Below are 26,534 nucleotides of genomic sequence, written 5' to 3'. Positions count from 1 at the left end.
GAGAAACTGAGTCCTCCTGAAATTTTGACCACACAAAACCAGTTTACATTTCCTACAACAGCAGCATCCAATCACAAAATAATAACTAAAAAATAATTTCTGAAAGAACCTGGCAGATTGAAACTAGATTTCTTTTTCTGAATTCCCTTAAATTCTCAAAAAAAAAAAAAAAATCTTTAACAATCCTAATTTACCGGGCTACAACGCAACAAAATCTTATCTGTCCAACTGCTGTTACCGCGTCACAGGTCACTAGTCAAATGAAGTAAGAGCAAAGGGGGGGAGAGATAGAAAGCTGAGTGTTGATGTAAAGGCACAAAAAGAGACAGAAAGGACAGTGAGACGACAGAGTGAGAGAGAGGGAGGCAATAAAAGCAGAGGGCAGGACTTAGCGGTGTACGCATCGCTGCTTTCCTTTGGAGGAAACACACTTAGGGGCTAACAAAGAAAACTAATGCATGAGACAGGAAGCACAAAAACACACGTACATGAAAGGGAGAGCAGGGTGCCATAGCTTAAGGCGCTAATATGAACGCTTTCTCTCTCTCTCTCTCTCTCTCTCTCTCTCACACACACACACACACACACACACAGACACACATACATACACAGATATTCCTTATTTTTTGTTTGGCAATCACTTCCTGAAGAGTGTTACTGGTAAAATCAGAACTAATGCAGCATTTTGCAGTATGGAAGCAAAGAAAGGGCCACGATTATTAAATTTTACAAAAAAAGGATACATAATTTTAAAATTCAATTATTGTTACATAAGATGATTCACACGAATGACAGACATTAACTAGACTTGACCAGTAACTGTATATAAAAATAAACAACATGAGAGCTCCTTAAAAGTGAAGCTAAAACATCTTTATCGCCCTCTGGTGGACAGTCACTATACTGCAGCTCTCATACCAAACTAGTCATCTGAAGCTGATGTGTTGCTCATGTAACAACTGCTGTAACTGACAAACTGCTTCTTCTTTGCATGAAGCAGAACTGAAACCAGCTTCCTTGTTGCTGTACTGTCTCAGTAAAACAAAGTATTTCAGTGCTACAGATTTGATGGTATTTAAATTTCACTGGGCTCAAAGTCAAGGGATTTATTCCATTTTATAATTAGGAATTTAATAGCTTAGATTTGGATATTTACAGTCTCTCTTTGCTTTCAGTCTCACTTTTATATGGGGATTTGTGAAGACCTTCTTTTTAGGTGCAGGGAGTTGAAAACACTGGTCTGTTAATTCGTGAAATGAAGAATGTCCAAAAAATAAGCGTCAGCAGTGCAACAGGAAGTCTGCGAAACAAAGGTGCAACAGACCCTTGTAAATTATTTAATACTGTAATTTTTTCTTTAACCTATATCGAAATTATCTTCCAGATATTGAAGAATCTGAATCTGAGTTTTTTTTTTTTTTGCAATTAACAAAGTATGTTGCAAAATACAGTAAAAAAAAAAAAAAAAAACAGAAAGTCTGTACAGCAAACTGATGCAATGTGAAGTAACAGGAACCATTAAATCCTTTCTGAGGAAAAAAAAAATAAAAAATTTTGCTTCCTGACTCGGTCCTTTGCTGCCTCTGATACATTTAATGATGCACCACTTGCTCTTGTGTGTGTGTGTGTGTGTGTGTTTATGTGTTTACTTCTCCCTCACAGCTGTGGCTCCTGGTGGTTTTGGAGCTGGTCATAAAAGTCTGACCTGAGATCAGTTATTTGTATAGTTTTCAGTGTAACTGATACAGTTTTCAGCCTGGTGGCTCTTGACAAGACAAATTAATGGTTTAAGATGAATATTATTATCAGAAATAGAATATGTATCTCTCCTTTAAAATACACATTTGTGTATTCATATTGGCCGCATATTTGTATGTTTTATCTATCACAGATCAATAAGCATTTCTTTTTCATACATTCCCTCTGTCATGTCATCATCAATAATTTGTGTTACTAATGAAAATGTGTCCAGAAAAGATATTTTGAAGTACATTGCAGGCATTTTGTATAGTCTGTTAGTGAAAAGTCAAATATCCATCTTTGATGCGTTGCTGTTAACATCTAACCACTAGAGGGAGCTGTTGTATGAAACAACACTTGGATGAAGTTAAAACAACTGAGTGAGACCTTAGAAAAGAGACAAAGCAAGCAGCAGAGAGCAGACATAATAGGATAAAATGCGGCTTCCTGTGTATTTTTCTGTGTGTGTGTTGACGTATCTGTGTCGCATTAAAAGTGAATTGCAAGCGGAGAGTGGAAACAGTCCTTGGATATGATTTGCACGCGCTCACATCTGGCTGCACACAAAGACACACCCGCACACATGGGAATGCTTGAATGCACTTTGTCTCTCATGCACCACTTGCACAAGCACACGGACCTCTCTGAGCTGGAGCATCTCTTTGTCTTTTTGTTCCAGTAGGCCCTCCAGTTGGTGGATGGTCATTTCAGCATCGGCCAGTCGCCTCGTTCGTTCATGGTCTTCCTCGTTTGCCCGAGATGACAGACCTTTACTCTGCAACATTTCCAGTAACTTCTTTATGGATTCATCCCTGTTGGAAAAGAATAGGTTGGCCATCGTAAAAAAACCCTCAGTGAGACGTCCTCGAAATCGCGTAATGTCACATAGCTGTTTATCTTTACCTGGCAGTTAGCGTGTGCTTCTGTGTGTCTATCCTCAGCTCCATTTCTTCCACAGTCTTCCTCAGGAGGAAGAGCTCTTTGACTTGTCGCTCGTACTCGCCATGGAGACGCAGGAAGTTCTCCTCCGTCATTTCCTGCGGAGTGATGGGCTGGTTTCCGAAGAGACCGGTCTCTGAGTAGTCGGACTGAAAGAGCTGGTTGAGATCTCGCTGGATTCTGACCTCATCTTGTAAAGCCTGGATGGTGCACTGAAAATGCTGGAAAAAGAGAGAGAGAGAGAGAGAGAGAGAGAACGAGTTATATTAGTGAGAGATTAACAGGAGCTGGATGTTGTGATGAAGCTGCTCAGGAGATTAAAACGTACAAAGTAAGATTTTTACTGTTCCATTGCAAAACAGGACTATAAAACATTCCCAGCAGTTGTTAATCAGTACAGACTTTGTTGTACCGGAAGCTGAGATTTTGGGTTTTCCAAACTTGTGGCACATATGAAGGCAGTGCCCAACAATCCAGACGCCAGGCCCCTCGAGGCTCTCAAGTTCGATGTGTGTAAACCGGTTTGTGTTAAATTGATGTATGATGATGCGATGTGAAAGCCAGAGCATCTCTGTAGCACCCAAAGCTTTACGTCTAATGGCTGAAACGCAGCATCACTATTCAGTGTTCAGTAAACCATGTTGTTGTGTTTCCTTATGTAAAATTATTCTTCTTCGATCCATGCAGCAAGACTCACACACACTTTGAGTTCCGATACTGCGAAAGAAAACGTGGATGCACCCATAGAGGATACTAACATGGACTTCGAAGAGGGAATGCATGACACTGAGCTGTACAAATTAATGACACTAGACTACAGTGGTTCATTTAAAATCAATGAATTCGATTTATTTGTGCTCGGATCGATACACAGAATACATCAAGGCAGATGTTGGGGCAGCGCGAGCAAGTGTGAGCGATGTGTGTGTGTCATCTTGAGCGAGGCAGCGTGTTGTAAAAGTGTGTTGGCAGGTTAGTATCACTACGGTCACGGCTGAGGACAACGTGACATGACTGGCCCTGAGTCAGACAACAGAGGAGTTTAACCATTTGTGTGTGCGCACGCGTGTGTGTGTCTTGTCGTTATGATGTCCCCTGGCATCTTTAAAATGCGTCGCACATAACTGAACAACAGCCGGGTCATTGCAACATGAGTCATCAGGTATAAAAAAACAGATGGAGAGACAAAAATATGAACAATAATAATAATAATACAAGCGGCAAAGTGCTGAGGGAGAAAGTGCATGAACGAGAACAGAAGTTACCGTGAGATTAAAAAAGAAAAAGAGAAAAGAAGTGATGAGGTTAGAAAGAAAGGTCGAGATGTTATCGCTCAGTTGCAGCTGATCATTAATCAGCACTGACGAGCGAAAGGACAAGACCAAATGGAAAAGTAAAGAGACGGATGAGCGGGCAGGCAAAGAAAAACAACTTCTAAGATATCAAGGAAGAGAAAGGAGAAGAGAAAGTCCAGGGGCAGAGCTGAACATTTTTCTATTTCTGTTGAGACAAATGTACAGTATATTACAATAAAACACGCATTTTTATACGTTATCCTCCGCTCTCCTTATTGTATGACCGTGCGTGTTCATGTGGGCGAGTGGGTTGGTGTGCTGACTCACACATAACGCTGACATTTACAGGACTTCCCTGAAGAAGCAGCATCCCGTTGCTCTCTTGCATATTCCCTCTCCGGTCTAATCCCTCAGTCCCCCTGCCAAGTGTGGCTCCTCAAGTCAGACATGCAAACGCTGACCAAAACCAAACGACCAAAAGCTGTTTGTTCGTCAGCCTTTCAAATGAAAACTGTTTTAATTTTATTTTTATGTTTCAAAGACACAAATGAAAAATATTTATCAGTTTTCTCCTCCAGCTTTTCTTCCTCTCACCTCATTGTAAACTTTTGGGGTTTTTCACTGTTGTAGAGAGTAAATAAGCAATTCAAAGACACCGACTTGGCCTCTAGAAACTTGCAATGTGCTTTTGTCCCCATTTTGTGATGCATTTTCTCTTAAAAAAACAAGGTAAAGAAAAAAATAAAAATAAAAAATGTAAAATTTCACAACACAAATCAACTCAAAGCCAATTTTGCTGCCTTCTGATGTTTATGGCTTCAATTTTGTTTTTATGTCTTTAGTTTCATTTTATGTGTCAGGATTGCCTCTAAATTTAAGGCTGAAGTTCACACCTTATTTAGTTTGTTTCCAAATCCTGTTTGCCATTGTCTTTTGCCTAAAAGCAATGAATTGATTTATAGTGACAATAATCACAGGATTAATCAATAACAGAGAGACTTTTTGGCTGCAGTCACAGATATGAATATCAACAGTACGTACACAGAAGAACACAGCTGTATGGATGTCACGTGTGGATGGTCAGAGAGACAAACACACACGCACACACACACATCATTACAGTTAAATGAATAGGAGATAATGTATTTCATGTGCTATTTAGGTATTAAAGAATGCACATGCCTGCAGCCATCATTATATACTGTAAACCAGGAAGATGCACACACACATACACAGTCTCACCCACTCATATCAAGCATGTAGAAGTATGTCAGAGTTGCATAAATGAATGCACACACACACACACACACACCCTGACAGAAAGCCTCAACAGAGTTGCTCACAGAAACGCAAATCAGGGTGTATCTGCATGAAGCCAAGCAAATAAAGTATGCATACACACACACACAAACACACACACACACACACACACACACACACACTGGTGCTTGTGCCAGTAACTCCCCCCCAACATACACACAGCTGGAATGTAGAGCAGAGAAATGCCAGACCACGAGAGACAGAAGAATAAAAGGGAGTGAAGTATAAAAAGGAAGCAAGCTGAAGGAAAGAAAAACAGAGAAGGAGATAAGGAGAAGGCGGCGAGAGAAGTTAGAGAAAACAGTGTGTTAATTGTGTCCAGCAGAAACAGGAGTCGGGATGAAAAGAGGAGAAGAGGAGGTCAGACCACAAGTTGTGGTTTGTCTTCTCAGTTTCTGCTGAGTCGTCTTTGGCTCCTCCACCTTTGACCCCGTCAAGCACTTCCTGACGGCAGGGGACCGAGAGGGTCGGCCGCCAACTCAAAACAGAGACAGAAACGCGAATGCACGTGCATCCAGAAACGCACACACAAACACAGTGTGAGTCAGCCTGCACGCGCAAACAAGTCAACAACAAATAAAACAACAACTGGAAAGAAATTCAAATCTTATATAAACAATAAGGTCATTATTATTACCCGATGTATTCCCAAACTACTCATCACTATGTTTACACGGCGGGTTTCAGTTTATTTTCACACTGAAATGACAAACTAACAAGTGAGAGAGACAAACTGTGTAAAATGTGACAAATACACAAACGAGAAGACAAATCAAGATGACAAATCTTTCCTGCAGATGTCTGAGGGAGGGAGGGACAGATACATTAATCAAGATGATGTAAACAAGTGCAAGATGGGACATCATCTTGACGCCAGTGAGGTTCAACAATCCAAAACTTGTGAGCTTGATTCAACGGTGCTTTTATTTTCTTTGCAGGAAAATTTGGAAATCCTATTGCTACATTTCAGACAAGGCACACACACACACACACACACGCTGTGCGAGCTTGAGACAGTCCGTCAACAAATGCTGTCTGTAGAAGCCACAACGATGGTATTTATGTGCACTTCAGCAACCAGGATACTCCAAAAACCAGAGTTTTCCCCTGGAAAAAGGACAAGCGCAACAAATGAACCCACAGGAAGAAGTCAATTTTAAGTTTGTTGAACAGACTTCAACCTTTTTGTTTTCCTCAGGGATCTTTTGTATGCAATTTACAACATAATAAGGGCCGATGCAAACAGAAGACGTGATGAGTTCCTCCAACCAGCTGCTGACCAGATGAAATGATCCACACGGTCAAAATGAAATATTAGCTTTACTGCATTCTTTTTCAACCGGCTGACGTTTCAAGCAACGCAACTCTGATTTGCTTCATTACAACAAAACTGACGGAATCTCACAAACAAGCTGCAACCACACAGGCCTGCCACCTGCTGTCCATTACCGCAGTGCTTCACAATCATTTGTCAGTGACACCTTACCGACAAGCAACCTGAGTGCACGACACTTCTCGCAGGTTGCTTATCTGGTTGGGAATCACTGCATTACAGCACTGCATTAAGCAGAGTGTCATGATTGAGTTCAGGACCAGTTTCAGCAGCAAGAAGTGGGACTGAAGATGAGCTCATCGGGACTTTTGTCCACTGAGTTGAGCCACGAATTCACATCTCTAGGAGGATTTAAATGAGCTCCAAATTCAAATTGAATGGCCACAAGCGAGAGAAAAGAAGAGAAAATCCGTTTGCGAACACGGTGACAATTTTTTTCCATCTGCTCCTCATCCCCCCCTCAGGCCACTGCTCATCTGTCGTTCAATATTAACCATCTCTCCGTTATTACTCCTCCGTCTCATCCCTCGCTTATACCGTGCTCGCCGGGTGAGTCACGCTTCCCCCTCTCATCGCAAACAGGCACACACTGTGACAAGCACACACTTGGATGGACAAACAAACACAAACACATCAAGTGCACGATAATGCCCACATGCAGACATAATGTTACAGGCAGTGGTCATGCTGTTTGCGTGCGTGTGTGTGTGTGTGTAATGACCGTGAGCAGTTTGAAAGCATCGCCCACTCAGGCATCAGACAACAGGCAGATTAACACACTCTCAATCTTCCTGCGAGGATAAAGGTGGAGGATGAAGAACATAACGCAGAGGAGGAATGAGCAGAGGAAACAAGAAAATCCCTCATTTTCCAAAGGAAGGGGAGTGAGCGGATGGAGTTAGTAACACACTATCAGATCGAATATGTATGCGTGAAAACAAAAGAGGAAGGCAGGGATAAGTGTGGATAAAGAGAAGGGAAGAGATGAAATGAAGGAAAGAATAAGCAAAGAAAACAAAGAAAGAAAATAGCCAAGAGGGGAGAGAGAAAGCGAGAGAGAGAAATGTTGACCCTAATCAGTCACTTTGTGATGCAACATCAGGGTCAGTAGTGGCTTTAAAGAGCGAGGAGAGACGAGAAGAAACGCTGCAGCTGCCACATTCATTTAACATAAACGCAGTGCGGATAGTCAGACAAACAGACAGACTGATATATAGATTTTAGTGAGGAAGAGGAGGAAAAAGCAGCAGAAGAAAAAGGGGGAGTGACTGCGCCGTAATTCTGTTCATTCCTCAATAACTCTTCTCAAACCCACTCCTTATAAGGAAAGACATGGCGACCACAGGCCTCCACACACACACACACACACACACACACACACACACACACACACACACACACACACACACACACACACACACAGAGGGAAAGTGAGAGAGAAAGCTCACAAAAATCACAGCCTCGTTGGAAAGGAGGGGATAACTGGCCCTCTCTCTCCTTTCAGTTTCAAATCTCTCCATTTCTTTCCACTGTAAAACGAACAGCGTGTCTTTGTAAAAGAAAGGAGTGCCATTCTCCTGCTCTCTGCATTTAACTTAAAAGTTTTATAAGACTCCTGACTGTGGAGGACTCCTCCTCTATTCTCTCCTTCTTCTTTGGTGTATTCCTCTCTATCCCCTGCCTCCCTCCCTCTGTCCATCTGCCTTTTTCCTCCCCTGCCATCATTCCTTGTATTTACCTAACTCCCTCTTTCTCCCCATCCCTCTCTTTTTCCCTTTCTCACCTATCTCTTCATCCTGACTAAACAAACACACAGGTTTGAGGACCATCTGTTACCGATGAGCATTCATGTGTGAAAAACACACGTGCAAAACACACTCAAACACACAATTCAGAGATAATATTGCAATGAAAATTATCGATTTTTATCTTTTAGTTTGTATATTAGACCCCCTAAAAGGAGAAGCCAGTAAATGTCACACACGTGTACATGCACATGACATACGGTATGCTGATATGAGGACACGCACAGACACACAAGAGCGGCATAATGAGTCATGGGTTGATGAGCAGAGGATGGAGAGAGGTGCAGTCTGCAGGCAACAGAAGGGGGAAGACAAGGTAGGCAGAAACAGAGATGACGGTTGGTTTATTTGAAAGAACGTACAATCACGTATCAAAGGCAAAGAAGATATTCTGCTGAGCCTGCATTCTTCTCCAGGACTGTTCTGCACCATATTCACACAGTCAAACACATTCACGCTCGGATCTACTCAGTCCAGCTTCAGCCCCTCCACTGCTGACTGTAGAACAGCCAGCATTTAAAGAAAAATTCACAGAGGCATGTTCAGGTTCAGGCTTTGCTGTCTCTTGCCGAACAACCATTGTGTCTCTGTCTGGTGGACAGAAACGCATCCTCACTTGAGATTTTGAAGAAGGTGAACCTCGGGCAGAGTCACTGCGAGCAGGGTATGGCACTTTGACTGTCTGGTCACCTTACCCGACATCTAAAGCAACGATGTGGACACACGGAGAAACCAGAGTGATTTTGGAAACGATTCCCACTCACGCTTATTTGTCTACTGACCAGGTAATCTGACTGATTTCAACAGAGAACAGCAAAGAGACAGCAGAGAGCGCAGCACTGTGGATCTGCAGTTGAGAAGCGTGACTCCGGAGGAATGCACAAACTGTTTGCAGAATCCAAAATCCTGAGTGTGTGTGCGTGTGTGTGTGTGTGTGTGTTAAGCTTTTTCTCTTTGACTCTCTTTCCATAAATCCTTCCCCTCCCCTTCGTCTGCCCCATCTGTAACTCTCTTTCAAGAGATTCACATCCAAGCTTCTCTTTTTAACAAGAAAACCCAGCAGTCAACTCACCTATAAAACAGTTCAGCTCAGATTAAATGTGAATTTCTCTGTGATTCTGCACTACCTGCACACTGGCTGTGGTTAAGACTCAGATGAATTGCCTTTAGAAAGGGATATAAGCATTGCTCCATTTCCTCGCTCTCCTCTCTGCATCCCTGACTCATCTCTTCAAGTCACTCTATCACTTCTATCTTTCCATCCAACCTCTTTTTCTTCACCAGCTTCTCTCCCGTCACATCAACATCCCCCACTCTTTCCATTCCTCCACGCTGAATCTGCTGATTTCTGCTCAATTCGTCCGTGCCATCTATTCATCTCTCCTCCATTCCTCCCTCCTCCTGGCACTAGGCCCCAGCGTTCTAATTTGATCTATCCTTCTTATCCACTTCCCTAATTTCCTCCTTCTTCCTGTCCACGTTTTACACATCTTTACATCTCAATCCATCTTGGAGATCCATTCCTCTTCGTCCACCTCCACTCTCTCTCTCTTTCTTTCAGGTCTAGGCTGGTGTACAAATTGTCGGGCAAAGCATTTTTTTTGCATCCAGCTGGCACAGAAACTCTCACTGGCAACATTTTTTTCTGTACAGTAAATGGAAATCTCACACGGGGGAAAAAGAACTTGGCACCATCCGTTTCTATTGGATTCGAACTAATCTGAGCCCATGAGGACAAGCTCAGTGCCAGCTTGTGGTAATGAAATTAGAAATGCAAGATGATCAGTTCAAATCCAGGTGTAAGAGCATTAAGTGCCGAACAGATAAAATCAGCACAAAAACTGATTCAAGATGTGTTTTAGCACTACCTTTTCTCTTTGAGTTAGAACTATAGTTAAGGTCTTATTTAGCATGCTCTCATAAAACAAGTGAATACATCTCTTTGGTAGTGATTATTTAACTTGTTTCAGATGGCTGAAGCATTTCCATGGAAAAGATCAGACGCCTGGTGGCCCCGTCCATTTACACATTAACCCAAAGGCCTGATTTACTGCCATGTCCACAGAGTGGAAAACACACTCATGTGTCAGACCGTGTCTCCTTCTCTCTGTTCTCTCCAACTCTGTCGCTCTGAGCGAAAGAACAAAAAGGCAGAAGGATGACAAGCAGAGGAGGAGGGAGAAGGGAGAAAAGACGGCCTCTCCTCCGGTGTCTCATCTCTCTGTATCTGTCGTCCCGCCGTCGACCTGAAGGCAAAGTGGCACCCAGGTGTAACGGGCGCTGTGTTCACCTGCCTGTTTGGATTAACCTCCTCAGAAGCTGACAAACCCACAGATCTGCACTCTGGCCTCAATAGCTGCTGGTTTTGACACTTTAATTCAACCAAAAACAAAACCTCTATAGTCCAATATATATGTATGTTTTTTGGGGCTTTCAAAAAAATCTATTGTCCAACAACGATATCATCTTACTGAACTGGCATGAGTCTGTAGAGGCCTAGAAATTCCATTTAAATGCCACTATTTTACAAAAGCAAATATGTCGACCAAACATGTCAATCAAATTACTTGCCAGTAAAAGAATATTAATACTGAACATATCAGTTAAATGCTCACTATCCTTACATTTCAACAAAGAGGGCAGTCTGGCTATTCTCTATCCACTCACAATTAGAAGATCATTATTGATTTTTTTTATGGTTACGTGTTGGCACTTATCAGGGTGTGTTTTTATACAGAAAAACTCAGCAGACATAAGGTTTTTTTATTAACATATAACCAAAATCACAATCTTTCCCCAACCTTTACCAAAGTGCTTTTGTTGACTAAACTGAACCACAGACAGGAGTTCACTCAAAAAAGAAAAATACTCCACCACATAATTACTGTGTAATGTAATGTGATTTGAAATGTAATTTCTAGGAGACAAGTCTATAAATCCTGCTAACAAAACGAAAACTTCTCACATTGACATTTGTGTATTATCACCGAGGAGAAACATTTTCCCTCTCGCTCTCTCTCTCCCTCTAGCAGACACAAACACACACTTCTATTCTCAACCAGCACCTTGAGTATTAAGTTAAATAATTGAGGAGAACGAAAACAGTGCAGCAGAGAAAGTACAACAACCACCGACTGCTGCACTTTTTGCGATACACACACACACACAGACACACAAATTCGACTTCTGACATCATGCCAATGCCAAGTACCATGCAGTCTCATAAAACCTGCCCACAAACTAAAACAAACATGATAAATGAAAACAGAAATGGTACATGCAGCACACATGCATGTCTGTCACCCTGTGCAAATATTTTACATACGCACAAACACACAATAACAATCATGCAGATCACTGTGCAATTTGTAACCACACACACACACATGCATAAACAAACAAAAAGCTCAATTGTTCTGACACAGGCTGCCAACAAAGGACACAGACTCCCTCTTGGTACAGTACTCTCTCTGTGTCTATTCTCCCTATCACACACAAACACAGCTGGCAACTGCTTTCCCTTAAAAAAAAAAAAAAAAAAAAGAAAAAAAAATCCAGATTTTCAAATGCACTGAGGAAACAGTCACACGCAGAGAAAGAAATACTCTATGTGTTTATGTACATACACCAACACAGCTTGTGTTCAGTCTCAAATCCACCTGAAACATGTGAGACAAAACCTGGCCAATATACAGCCCACTTTTTTTTAACATGTACACTGTCTCAGGCACACACACACACACACACACACACACACACACACGCCATTGCTGACGTCACATAGCTCGCCTGGAGTACAGTAGATGATAGATTGGATCTAGCAGCCCCAGAAACGGACAGACAGAGTGGTTATTGTTCGGCTGGTATGAATAAACCACTTAGAACAGAGCCTGTGTGCAAAAACTTCATGGTTATTCTTCACTTCATTTGATGAAAGCGCATTAACGGAAGCGCGTGCCTTCCTGTGCATGTCATATTACACCTTATTATGATCTTTTTGTTAAGGTTCCAGACATAAAACAGTACATGGGTTTGGTACCAGAGTGGAAAGAGTGACGCTGAGTTAAACCGATGTCACGGCTGAAGTCATGAACGTTAACTGCTGCTTGCCTTCTGCTTGGCCGTGCATATTCATCAAATGGAAACTGACCTCCGTTAAGAGTGCAGTGGTAGGAGAGAAAAACGATATGATGAGAAATAGACTAAAAGGAGGGTGAGTTTTTGCTTAAGAGAGAAAGAAAGAAATTAATTACCAAGAAAAGAAGGAAGGTAAGAGTAAAGTACTCCTTAAGCATTCCAGACATTCCTTTGTCTTTTTCCTTCTTCCCTGTGCCTCACTTTCTTTCTGCGTGACACTGAACTTACCTGCTGTGATCAAAGAGGTGGAACAAACTGTATGATCTCTACTCACACAAACAGTAGAAACCAAAGCAAAGCGGTGCACTGAAAGTGACAAAGGAGACATACAACACTGACTACAATATGAGGCTAAATGCAGCAGCATGCACCCGTGCTCAGATCAATAGATTTATTAGACCGGGGTGTGTCGGTTCTATTGAATCAAGTTCTGTGGCAAAACTGCTCCACAGGCCCAGATGGAGAGCGAGGCGAGGGAGGGGAATGACGGGGGCCCGCGAACAAGAGGATGCATGAAAGTGGGAGTGAAGTGGTGAGACACAGAAAACAAGAGATCAGTGAGAAAGAGATGGAGAGTGTGGTGACAATGAATGGTACGTGTGGTAAGAGGAAATTGCTGCACGTGGGAAGCAAAACAAGTGAAAGCAAATGGCAATACAGAGGCGGAGAAGGATAATAATTCAATGCTCAGTGGGGAAGCAACAAAAAGAGGCTCCCATCTGATCTGAGTGAGAAATTAAAATGCTTTGAATTCACTTTTCTGCAGACTGAAAGCAATAATGTAAAGCAAAGAAGAATAAGCACAGCTGTGGGAAAGGCTGAAGCTTGTTCCGTCTTGTCTCTTAAACAAGGCAGAAGCTATATTCTAGTCACAAGAATCACACACCCACTAGGCTGGCTGACATGAACATGCAGAATTTGCTTTCTTGTCACAAAACACAGAGTTTTTGTCTCCAGCGCTGTCACTGCCTTTACTGCCTTCAAAACCACACTGTTTCAAGCTGGAATAACACATTTATATTAGCTAGGGATCTAACTTCTGTTGCTCATGGTGACAGAGCCTTTTAGCATCTTGTAGCACATTGTTCCTGTTTTCAGTCTTATTGCTCTCCTAGCATCATTTTCAACAAATATGCTCTGATAAATCCACGGTACACTACCTATTCAGCCCCAAATGACAGAAAAACAAAGCTAGAAACCAGCTGCTGAACATTATGGACATATTTATCAGCTAAGCTGCATGATGTTTTGTTAAAATATGGTGCCAAAAGAAGTGTTAGCAATAGTTTTGCTAACACCTCCCAAAACAAAGTAAGAAACACTCACAGTCTACTCTTATTATCAACTAATATCTAGATTAGGTTTTAGAAGGATCTATTAATTGTTTGGCCGATTTATGTAAGACAATGATAAAAACTTAAAAAAAACAAACAAACCTTAAGTTACCCAAGCCTGAGGTGACATTCTCAAATATCTATTTCTATTTATGTCTATTTTGCCCAATGAGTCAAGAACTGAAAGATATTTGACATCACTAAAGCAACAAATCTTCAGATATTTAATGCCAGTTAGTAACTGAAAAAATCAAGGAACAATCAACGGCTGTAATCACTAATCAATTTTTAAATAATCAAATAAACGCACCTAACAAAATATTCATATATTTACCAAAATATGCTATAGACAATAAGATATTTATAAGTATGACACTGTTTCTCATACCACCACTTATTGGCTCTTGGTTACAAAGATCTGTGTCTGACAAGCACAAACATGAGATTAGGAATGTCCGTTATACTGGAATAGATAAAGACAGAGGCTGGCGGAAGAGAGGTGAAGATAGAGGACCGATCGTGAGGGAGGAGGTGAGTAAGTGTAAGTAAGAGTTTGGAGGAATGAAGGACAGAGGGTGGAGATGAGATGTGCATTCCTCAGCAGGGGCGTGACACAGTGTGCATGTGTGTGAGTCGGCAGTGGGAGGTAACTTAATTCAATTTCTAACACAGAGATGATGGCAAAGACAGAGAGAGAGAGAGAGAGTAAGGAGGGAAGGTAGGAGGGAGGGAGGGTAGGAGGGAGGAAAGCAAGAGCTGACTCACCATGTGGTGACAGAAATAGAAGAAGAGAGGTTGAATAAGTAAGAAGAGGGAGGAAAAAAAGGAGCGAAGGGATGCAGGAGAAGTGAAGGAAAGTGACGGGATAATGAGAGCAGGAAGTGGAAAGGATGCCTTTGGTTAAAAGGGTGTGATTTGCCTGGAGGAAAGAAAAGGAATGAAACAGAACGAGAGACGGTGTATCACATATTTCCTAACATTAAAGATCAGGAAATATTCTTGCATGTCTCTACATGTATATCCACTCACTATAACAGCATACACACATACCCAAAAGGGAGTGTGTGTGTACAAGTGTGAAGGCAACTGAGAATTTTTCTCATGGTGAGGAGGTCACGCACATGATAGATTTGTCATCTTATCATGTGCTCCTTTGTGACTCACACGGCACGGCTTTGAATAAGTGTGTACACACAAACACACACATTTAGATTTGTGGATGCATGAGCACCTGTACACACACTGCACATATTCACAAAAAACATAAAATAAACCGGCTGTAAACTCTTTAATATCTGGTCATGTAACTTCACAACCTGAAGATCTCCAAAACACACACACATGTGCAGAGATAAAACCACTGACTAATGACCAAAGTGTAAATATGATTTAAACAGAGAATAAATGTGGCAAGGGCTGAGCCCCTACTGCACCGGTTTCAAGATGACAGTGTGTGAAATGAGTCACCGTGCGGCAGCAAGTGACAGCAAGTGTGTGCATGTGTGTGTGCAAGTCATCTCTTGTATAATACTCCGGCCTCCCGCCAGACTAGCTGCGTCTCCGTCTCATCCAGATGGCTTCTGAACCAAAAGACAGCTGGGAGTCCCCCAGCCAGGCAGCGTGCTTCATCTGTTTACCCGTCTTCAAGGCCTTCTTTCTTTTTACAGCAGCGAGACAAATCCACCAGAACAGCTCACAAATTTAGCAGATCATACTCCCTTTTGTGCCGGTCCACAAATTTTTACACTAGACAAAGCCGAATAGAACAATCATATCACAGCTAGTAAAGGATAAATCTTATCCAAAGCAAAAAATAAAACAGGGTTTGGGCTAAAGGAAATTTTCTAACTTGGATTGTCTAACTTTCCAAGTCTTGGATTAGCAGTGATGACAATGAAAGTGACTCAGTCTTGGAGCAGGATATTGTTGTTGATGCACTGATCCCTCGACCCTGAGCAACAAGCAAAGACAATCCAAAGACACACATGGTCACACACACACACACACACACACACGGACACCATTTCCTTACCTGTGCTTCCTCCTGTACAACTCGGTACTGTTCCTTCCACACGGCCAGCTTTGTGGCTTCATCCTTCCTCAGCGCTCTCTCTTTCTTCAGCTCTGGACTCCAAAACGTCTTAATCGAATTCATGGAGGAGCTCAGTTTGGACTCTTTTGCCTCCAGCTAAAAGAAGTCAAACATTGTGACTCTGTTATAATAAAGGTTTATTTGTATTGACTGGGACCTTAGAAGTCCTTGATCAATGAACAGCATGTCCTTATAGCTATAATATTTGTTTAAATTCAGGACGGTAGAATTCACAGACAAAAAAAACAAGAACATAAGGATAAAAATATGATTCCATAAACTGTAAAACATGTGAATCACTTACTTCTCTTCGCAGTAGTTCGTTCTCTCTCAGCACTTCTCTTAGCTGTGTCTGTAGGTCTGACATTGCACCGTCTCTCACCTGGTCACAAGCAAACAAACACAGTGTGAGGGTAAAAATTTTTTGGCCGAAAGCAGTTTGATCATTTTTGTTCATGTTATTTCAGAAATATTTTGTCTATTTACAGAGATCACTGCCAAGGACAAAATAAAATGTACAAAAATAAAAAAAAAAAATAAAAATGTGCAAATACGGAAATAAAGACTACAAAGTTGCAAGCACATGATTTATACCGAGGAAATATCTTACACAAGCCACTTTTTAAGATAAGTTGTGTGTTTGTATGTGAAAGCTTTTGATGTGGGGTGTGGAGTGAACAATGTTCTTAGTCGTCGGAGAAAAACTGGAAATTGAACTGAATAAGGCACTCATCCAGAGCCCGGCTAGCTCAGTCGGTAGAGCATGAGACTCTTAATCTCAGGGTCGTGGGTTCGAGCCCCACGTTGGGCGATACAAGTTTTGGGTACTTCTTACCACTCATCAAATCACTTTCCTTCACATGTCTTGAACTCTAGATGAATGGAGACTGACAGACTACAATATGTCAGCTCTGTCCATGTGACCTGAAACCAAGACAGCTGTGGTGGTTGTTGTGTCCCTTTAACTGAAACCTGGTTTTTGATGTCAGAGTGGCCAGTACTGACTCTTTCTCCTCACAGCAACTTCACCTGCAAATTTCATCCCTGCAGATTGGTGACCTACAATAATCAATAAATTTAGCATCTGGGAAGCTGACCCAGAAACCCAACCCAGTCGCCATGACTCAATGCTGCCCTGAAGATTGGCCCCTTTGTGTGACCTTAGTCCCCCAAGAAGCCCGGCTAGCTCAGTCGGTAGAGCATGAGACTCTTAATCTCAGGGTCGTGGGTTCGAGCCCCACGTTGGGCGTTGCAGTTTTAGCTTTCTCTGCCCCCCGCCCAACGTGATGCAAACAAGACTGAACTAGGTCAACTCAGAGTGTCACCTGAATCCACATCATGTGTGGTTGCTGTACTGTTATAGCGTCATCGTACCAATAAAAACAATTAAAAAAATAAGCTTCGGGTTGGCATAAAAGGCATAATAACCCACAGTGTTTATCAATAAACTTGCAATCTGCAGTTTGAGCAGAGCCAACCTAGAAGTCCAGTATTCTTCATCCATCAGAGTTCACAGAGACACGAAATCTGAGACATTTTTCATTTTTCACATTACACAGCCTGGCAAGTGTCGTCAGTAAAGCTTGGGGAACAGAACAAGAACGTGACATATGACAGAATAAAGCTTCAGACAGTTAAAATGAAGAAAGGATTTTTTTGTTAAACAGATAATTAGATAGTAGCAGAGGAAGGAGGTTTGAGAGAGAAAGGAGACATACATCATGGAGATATGAGCTTTAGGGTTATGACTAATAGTGCAGAGGGAGTGGGAGGGCAGATCTTAGTACATTTACTGCAATACCCACACAGCTCTTATTTTATTATTTTAAGCGTGACTTAAGGAGTACAAGAAATATTAACCTTTAAACAACCAATTTAGCTTGACTACACAGAACCACGACCTCTCCCTCCTACACTGTACAGGAGGATTCATATGACAGCATTTTATTTGCTAATTGCAACTGATTTCATCTTTCCCCTTTTCGTGTTTGCTCTAAGGTGAGATAGAGTTTATCAACACCCTAAATCAGTTTCATTAACACACTCCTTATCTTTATTCTAAACTTCATTTGAACTGTTTTCTTAAAGATGATGCAATATCGCTGAGGCTTTGTGTTTTTATGCACCAAAAACAAAACTGAACATACTTATCTGTCTTTGAACCAAGAATCTGGACATTTGATGAAGATGCGGTTTCACTTCCTTTACAAAAGGTAAACTCTCACCTGTCTCATGGAGTGGGGCACAGTGGCCGCCTGTGAAGGCTGGTTTTGCATCTCTCCTCCAAATGCGATTGCATCACTGGGCACAGCCGTTCCACCGCCTCCTCCAGTGTTTATATTAGGACTGCTCCCAATGATGGCCGCCCGGACACCATAGGGGACCCTGGCCCCAGCCCTGCCCAGGGTCATGGTGCTCTTGGGCAGTGAGGGGTTCAACCCACTCCCCAGGCTACCGATGCCGACAGGGTCTTCAACTGTGTCACTGAAGTACATGGGACCGCCAGTAGCATAGGCAGCATTTAGAGACTGAATGTTCTCCATGGACAGGGTTTTACCAGAGCCAGTGAGTCCACCAGCGGAACTGCTGCTGCTGTTTCGCCTGTGGGCAAGGCGTGGGGAGCGAGGGAGGCGTGGAGAGCGGCCAGGGCTCCCAGACACCGACCCATTACCATTGGATCCAACAACATCCAGCTTTGAGATGGAACGGGAGCTACCGTACATGGTAAGAGAATATGGTGTGTACGCTGCAGTGACGAATGATTGTCTAGTTCAAATGAATAAATCAAGTGAATCAAAAATACATGCTCAAAATTGCACAAAAACTCAGATCAGTAAAATCAAATAATGTAAGCTGAAACAAAAAAAATCTGAAACGCTAAGTGCAACAGCTGAAAACTTAAATTCCTGTCACTCTTCTACAGTAGTCCTGTGTGAGTCCCTGACACGGTGTCGACATAACTGTGATCAGGGCCTTTCCAACATGCTCAATGTAATCAATGAGCTTTGTGAGAAAGCGGTAATCAAACAGGGGTTCCCTTTAGACAAAGGCAGCCAGTTAATCCACAAGGCCAGCGATGATGGGATAACCTAAGAAAAAAGAGAGAAAAAAGACAAGGTTTTAGTGATCAAAGAAATAACGCTCTGGATTTTTTACCACTTTATGGTTTTGATTATCCTATTTTTGAACAACAGACTGGTTTGTGAGCAGTTTTTTATTTTGGGTTTTCAGACCAGCAGTGCCATCCTTCATGAGAGGACTATTTACCACTCCAACACAATCAAAAACACACATTATAAACAGAAATGCGTGCTGGTTGCAGTCGTGATTGGATATACTGGCCTCCCATCCCTCTCAACTCTCTCTCCCCATCGAAATCATGGGTGTTGTGCTGTATGTGACTTCTTTGCCAATAACCACCAATCAAAACTCATTTTTCCTCCACCTCACTGATGTGTAAATTTATAAACAGTAAGTGAGAGAGACATGTGAGTCTGATATGGTCAGTCCACAGTCAAAAGACTTCGGCTTAAGCCACAGATTCTACCACAGGCCCAAAGCGTCATCCAATGTGTCAGTTCACATGATCACACAGGTTGCTTTGTCTCTCCACCCCCACCATCAGACCTTCTTCTTCTTAAGAACGCACTATTCCAGATCACAGTATCAAAGCTACTGTCCTGCAGTCATAATAAACTGGCAACTGGGAAACACTAGATCAGCTGATTTAATATTCACAGGCGAATAATTTGTTTTCCTGCTGGATGAATTACATGAGCTAAAATAAAAATAATCTGTTCTTGTTATTCAGTCAATTAAATCTTGTTATTAATCCATTCTGTTGTGCAATAACAGCACGAGTGTTTGTGAGTGTGTCAGTGTGTCCTATAAAAGCTAGAAAGACATTTTATGGTCTACAGCAATATATGGATATGGATATGCCAAACATGTGCACTGCTACGTTTCAAATAAACATTCTGTCATGCTGGTAAGGCTGGTAACTGCCTGTCTGTGTTTGTGTGTTGGATAAAATAAATCCCTTGAATATTAAAACTGATTAAGTCAATCAGGTCAAATACACTGTGTAATTAACGGTGTAAAAAATAAAAAAAAAATGCAATTTTCTTCTGTGAACTCAAATTAAAGCTGCAAAACATTTTACTGTCTTTTACCAAAAAAAATGAACATAATATACGTGTACTGGATGATGACGTGAAATCCTTCAAAGGCTGCTCTAATTCAACAGCCCCCCCGAACTACAAGCACAAGCTTTGTTTCAGATTCTGAAACTTTGCTGTCAGTATATTGAGTAATTCGTCATTTACTGAGTCTGATAATGTCGGTACATGTGCAGCTATTTAAAATCGATGGCCAGCTGGTCAACGGTCATCACTCGGCCATCGGGGTTCTGCTGGAGACAGCGATGTTATCCTCAGGTCAGCAGATACAGCAGATACATAAACCACGAGACACACTCACTGGCCAACTGATCCACATTCTTCACTTTACTATAACTGAACCACTTCATAAACAGTCAGCACACACAAGAATGAAAGCTGCTGTAGTGTTTCTCAACACATGATAATTCTTAAAGTAGTACTTGCATACTACGCTCTGACCTGTTTCGTTACTTACCTACACTCCTTCAGCTAACAAAATATCTGTGCTGATTTCGAGTATTGCACAATATGACATAAGTTCTCAGATAACAGAGAGCAACAGACAAATGTTTCTAACACAAGTCAAATATACACTCATAGAATTAGTTTAAAAGAGAAAGAAGATTCGGAACAAGTAGTCTGTTACACATCTACAATTATCTTACCCCCTACAAATTTCTCACCACTCAATTTGACATTTCATTTCAAGTCTGATTAATTGTGAGGCATTTCCGTCAAACCCCAACTTTTCTTCCCGTCCCAGGTCTTTAACAGCCCTGCAGTACTACGTATATCTTTCCAAATGATGCTCTGCGAGAGAGCACAGATCTCTGGACAGGGAGATGTTAACTGGCAGCCAGTCAGTTCCAGCCACACACTCAAACACAAACATCTGCTGTCTCCCTTCAGGCTAGAAACACACACCTGGACAGAAACAGGCCAGGACCCTGCCTCTAGCACAGACACACACCCACACACACTTGCGTACATGCAGGCACACAGAGGACACAGAGGCATGTCAATCCACAAACAAACACATCAGTTTAGAGGCCATGACTAATCATGTCACTAGCAACACGCACACACCCAATGCTTCGTTTGAGGCCAATATGAGACTGCAGAGGCAGAGAGATAGAGTGTGTGTGTGTGTGTGTGTGCTCAGGGCTTTCCTCTTCCACCCCTCCGGACCTGCTGACCTGTAGATAATGTATATGCTCATGTCCCAGTTCTCCTTATGCAAAAACATGTTCGGTATGTCTAGCTTCTTTCTGAACCTCTTTTTTTCAGCATTTATTTAACACATACCTGAGTTTTGTTTTTCAGCCCTGACCTGCCTCTGCTCATATGTGTCAAGCACTGAGTGGTTGGAGGGTTAAGAGCCTTGCTCTCATCTCATATGTTCAAGCTCTCCTCTGTGACCACAAGGCTGTCACTGCCAACTGTAAAGCAGCAGCCATCAAAGTATCACAATTTAGCAGTAATGTTATTTTCCCCTGGTAGTTGTTTTAGTCTGAAAAAAGGCACAGGACCAGTAAAGACAGATATCCTTCGACATGCCCTGAACCACTGTTCTTTTTTAGGGTAAAAGGAAGCTGGATCCTATCCCAGCATGCAGTGAGTCAAGAGGCAGGGTGCTGTAAACCCTGGACAGCTCACCAGACTATCACACAGTTAAACACACACTTCCTTTTCATTTTTACTGGCTTGAGGACTTCATGGAAACCACAACACACCATGTTGGGTTTGCCACAGTTCAAGTCTAAGGGTCACATGTATAAAGCACCCGTGTGTCCCACAGGCTGACAAATTTGTTTGTGGTGGTTTTAGACTCTGGGAAGGCTAAAGGTGAGGGACAGCAAACAGCACACTGAGAGTCAGATAGATAAAAATAATAATAACCTCAAGCTCTGCATGAGCCTACCACTGTGGCAAACACTTTAATAAATTTCCAGGAAAACCTCTGAAAAGAAGAAACAAGAAAAACAAATATACCAACAGCAATAACACCTATGACGCAGCTGGCATCTTGAGATCGAGACAGCGCTCAGCAATCCCTCTTGCCCCTTCACACCAATGTGACAGAGCAATGTGGTGCTGCCTTAAGACACATCTGTTAAACACAGCTACGCCGAGAGTTCATTAAAGTTCATTTTTGGGAACAGTAGATGGAGTCTGCTGCAGTTGAAGGCTCTGAATAAAGCTAGTAAGCAGACATTGAGTAAAGATTTTCTTTCTTCATTCAGTCAAATTCAGGTTCAAGCTAGCTTTGCAATGCTATCTGATGTGACACTGTGTACATGATGTTCTGGTAAAGTATGTTATGGTGGTTGTGACCTTATTATTTACTTTCACTGTCAATTAATATACAAATTATTTTCTTGATCGAAAAAAAAAGACCACATCAATCTTCACGAGGCTCAAATGTGTTGTTTTATTTCCGGACGAAATCCAAGCACACACAGTTAACATCGTAAAAGACTATGGAAACCACAAAACATTCCCATTTCAGAATCTGGACCCAGTGATTTATTGACAAAAAAAAGCCTGAGAACCAAAATAACCTCATCCCCGTTACGTCCACAAAACACTCCACAGGACACACCAGTACACAGTGCCCGGTGTTTCGTCCTCTGCACCCCTGTACTGTTACTCACAGCCAGTCTGCATGTATCAACTTCCCTCAACACACTCAGTGTTGTCTTAGGCCTCATAAAATCCTAGAATATCACACTCGGCTACCAAGAAAAGTCTCCATGGTTGACTGCCAAGTTGTACTTGTGCAGATAACCAGTGTGTGCAGGCACAGCAGAGGACATACTTTGAATTTTTGTATACATTTTCCCAACATGGCTGCAAATAAAGAAGCAACTCGAAACATACGATGAAGGCTTTTGCAAACAGATGGATAGTTACTCATCCAGCAGACAGCATCATCAATAAAAACAGTGTTTATAGTGGTTTTAAATTAAAGTCACTAAAGAGTTCATGTCAGAACCAAGCGGACGTGATGGGAAGGTTTTCAGTTACCTTATACGAGAGTATGATGTTTGAGTCTAATGCTAAAAGTTGTTTATTCCTTATTTTCTCATCACTCTTTCCCTGTCCTCGAATCCTTCCTTTCCCTCTCTGACTCTCACTTGTCTCCCTGATGCTTTCACCTCCTCTCACTGCCTCCCTCTTTCTCCATCAGCATTCCTGAAGGTGTTCAGCATGTTCTATTTATGTGACAACCCCACATCCATCTGTCACACTGCACAATGCAACACACGCGCACCACTCAACCTATACTTAGCCGGCTGGTGTTTCAGTGTGGGAGCCGAATTTGACAAAGTTCGTCTCTCGCCTTGGGATCCGCGCTCATAAAAACACTTTAAACTCATCCTGAATATTATTATCCTCCATTACGCTCTGTTCCTGTCAGGCTCGTTGTGAAATGATGTGGCTGGAAAGGACTCACTGGCGCTATCCGGGGTTACACCTCTCACTGATAGTCAACTCGACAACCCCGCTGAAGGGGATGGCAACCAATCTGTCTGGAGATTTAATAGGATGACCTGCTGTTCACCAGATTCAGCTTATTTAACCCTCACGGGTGCTTTTTCATGATGATACTAACGTTATCTCTCTGAAAATCAGATTACTATATGTTTAAAGAGAGGAAGAGTGTTGTGTGGTAATTCTATTACTTCATAGTAAACACTCTTCTACGAAGAAAAATTCATGTTGGGGGTTGAAAAAGGTTCTTCTGTGAGTGTGAACCAAAAGAAATATTCATATATAAGATTCAATATGTAGCAAGACAGAATTTCTGCTAGTACATGAGGTACATTAGAAAAATCATAGGGAGAATTAATAATTTGGTTGTTTGCACCCCTGATGAATGCAAAAAGTGGTGTAGCATCCGATGGATTGGTCAATTCAAATACAAGTAACACACTGAATTAAACAGGCTGCTTCGGCTAACATCATTTTCATCATATCAATGATGTTGTACAGAAGGTGTGCGCTCACCTGTTTCTGTACTGCAGTCATCCAGGACCTGCTCTCAACCTGGTTAAGAGAATTTAAATTTAAGAGGGTTTTCAAGTCTTAAGAACTTCATGTTGCATTTGGGCATATTAGGGCTCATTTGGCACTGCTGTGCAATGCACAGCTCATGCAGTTTGGTTTTGAGTAACAACTGATCATTAGTGGTTTGGCTTAGTTCCCCAAACACAAGATGTGTATCACGTTAGTGCATGATACTGATGACAAATTGCAGTGATGGTTTTGCGCTGACTGAACAATTTCGACTGCAGGTTTGGAGAGTTTGGCTTTCGTCAGATGGTGTGTTGAACACTTTTCCCACAACGAGAAAAATTAATTAATGCTGCACACTGGATGTTAGAATAGCAAAAACTGGTGAGTTTTTCAATTAACTGAGCAGCCCAATTACACTTGGGAGAGAATATTAGGCAGAAGATGTCTGAGGAAGATACAGATTTTGGCTCACCACAGTGACTTGTGCTACTTGTAACTGAACTCTGTGCCAACAGTCCTATCAGCGATAAGACATATAATATGGAACTGGAAAGCACAACGCTGATAAGGTACCGATAGCATCAGCTCCAGTCTATTGTGTGCCACAGGAAATTAATCCGAGATGCAGACTGGGCAAACAAAAACGTGCATACAATCAGACTTACGCACACAGTGACTCGCACACATCCTTGTGCGCACACACACACTGATGCACTGAAAGTACACCGTTGTCGTGCACACAGAAACGCACACCGCACGCTTATCTAATCTTGGCTGCTGCTGCCTACATAGCAAATATGGAAAATGTGCTGTTGAGACTTGACAATTAACACAAAGGCAAAGAAGCACAAAATTAATTCGGGAGTGCGTGATAGTTAATGTGAGAGAAAGAGAGAGTGGAACTCCCTGAGGCTCGTCCTGTAAAGAGGAATGTGTTCATACTGTCAAACTGCCACGTTAAATAAAGTTGAAGGGAGTTGAGAAGGTGACTCAAACACACCCTGGAAGTGTATCTATCTATCTATCCATGGTGACAGAAATAAATGCTACCCCTGGATAAGTGATAGCCTAAAAACTTGAGTAGATAAATAACAAACAAGGCATCAAAGATTACAGTCTTATGAAAAAAGTGAGTTCTGGGATGTGATTTAAAAGAGCTTCTGTCTTTGTCAGGCTCATGTTGTTGGAAAATTGCTGAGCCCTTGAGGTGAAAGTTCTTACGTTTGATGCTGAGCCTGGAGACAGAGGAGTCAGAAGACTCTCAGGCCGAGCACAAAAGGTTCATCAGGAACCAACAGTTCAGAGATCTAAAACTATGATTTGGAAAATCAATATTAAAAAAGAAAAGAAGAAGAATTTGAACACTAAAAGCAAGCCCAATAGTATTAAAACAGCGCTGACCCAAATAGCCCTGAAGTGCGCACAGCCTGGACATTTAAAAATGTCGTGTTTACAATACCCTCAGTGGAAGGAAGCGGCTCGGTTCCCTGACTGGCGTTCCCGGAGGAGGGGCGGTGCACTGAAATGGAGCTGTGGGCGGAACCCTGAGGAAGTTACGGCGTCCCTTTTTGTCCACCCACCCCTTGCCCCCCCCCCCGTGCATTGCAAAACGCACGCAGAAGATTTGACCTCCCCTCCTTTATCGGGTGTACGATTTCCTCGCATCGATTTGGTTTGCAAAGACAAAGTTGTTATCCGATCTTTGGCTTTATGTTGCTTTATCTTGTCCCACCGCCGACTCCGTGTCTTTGCATGCGGTCTGTCAGCTGGCAAGACGGCTGTTGACAGTCATGTGCAACTATGGCAGCATTAACAACATCATCATTTAGAGAAGTTGACTTGATAGAGCTCAGAACACAAACAACCGGCCAGAGGAAACGGAGGGAGACTGACAGAAATATCAAAACACAACTAAAAGTCCCCATGGGAGTAGTACTGCAAGACATTAAAGTTAATATTGACTACCACTGGCACACTTTAAGTCCTTCGGGGAATGATACAACAGGCGATAAAGTACTATAAATCAAAATAAGATCACTTAATTGACGCTGTAAAAGAATATTACATGAATGAAATGGCAATTGTGTGGCTTTGAGAAACTGCGAGGCTGTCAGCAGCACGTCTGCCCGTTTTCAACACAGTGAACAGATTGATAATCGCATTTAGAAGTACAGAGACGAGACACTGTGTTATTAGCCTGTTATTCCAGGGGAAAGCCTCTGGCTGTACAGCTACAATTGGTTTACTGAACAAAACGGAGGAGGAGGAGGAGGAGGACGGGAGGGCGCCTTGTTGAATGGGCTCGCATTGTCGTCTGTCGCCCGCAAAACAATACAAAAAAATATCCTAATGACAGCCT

General features: G+C 42.1%; 2 protein-coding genes and 2 non-coding genes across 9 annotated transcripts in view; 2 read left to right on the top strand and 2 right to left on the bottom strand.

The window, feature by feature from the left end:
* LOC124053943 (ELKS/Rab6-interacting/CAST family member 1-like) overlaps positions 1–26,534 on the bottom strand; it is a 105,523-nt gene that overhangs the window by 78,429 nt on the left and 560 nt on the right. For all 6 annotated transcript variants that reach the window (XR_006842271.1, XR_006842272.1, XM_046379540.1 and 3 more), the window contains exons 2-6: positions 18,221–19,084; positions 16,300–16,377; positions 15,936–16,091; positions 2,644–2,900; positions 2,381–2,552 (exon numbers count right to left, since the gene is read on the bottom strand). Coding sequence is in view for 4 of the 6 variants with exons in the window: in XM_046379540.1 (XP_046235496.1) it covers positions 2,381–2,552; positions 2,644–2,900; positions 15,936–16,091; positions 16,300–16,377; positions 18,221–18,718 (1,161 nt within the window). In the remaining 2 variants the exon portion in view is untranslated. The remainder of the gene's footprint in view (positions 1–2,380; positions 2,553–2,643; positions 2,901–15,935; positions 16,092–16,299; positions 16,378–18,220; positions 19,085–26,534) is intronic.
* trnak-cuu lies at positions 16,734–16,806 on the top strand. The gene has a single exon. It is a non-coding gene; the product is annotated as a tRNA-Lys (tRNA).
* Positions 17,172–17,244, top strand: trnak-cuu. Its single transcript has one exon. It is a non-coding gene; the product is annotated as a tRNA-Lys (tRNA).
* Positions 21,293–26,534, bottom strand: part of LOC124053946 (ninjurin-2-like) — a 39,894-nt gene continuing 34,652 nt past the window's right edge. Inside the window, exon 5 of the mRNA XM_046379548.1 lies at positions 21,293–21,312. The gene's annotated coding sequence lies outside the window, so the exon portion shown is untranslated. The remainder of the gene's footprint in view (positions 21,313–26,534) is intronic.

The sequence above is a fragment of the Scatophagus argus genome, chromosome 22, assembly GCF_020382885.2.
Source record: "Scatophagus argus isolate fScaArg1 chromosome 22, fScaArg1.pri, whole genome shotgun sequence".
NCBI lineage: Eukaryota > Metazoa > Chordata > Actinopteri > Scatophagidae > Scatophagus > Scatophagus argus.
Note: the sequence above shows the minus strand (reverse complement) of the source record. Positions and strands in the feature narration are given on the sequence as shown.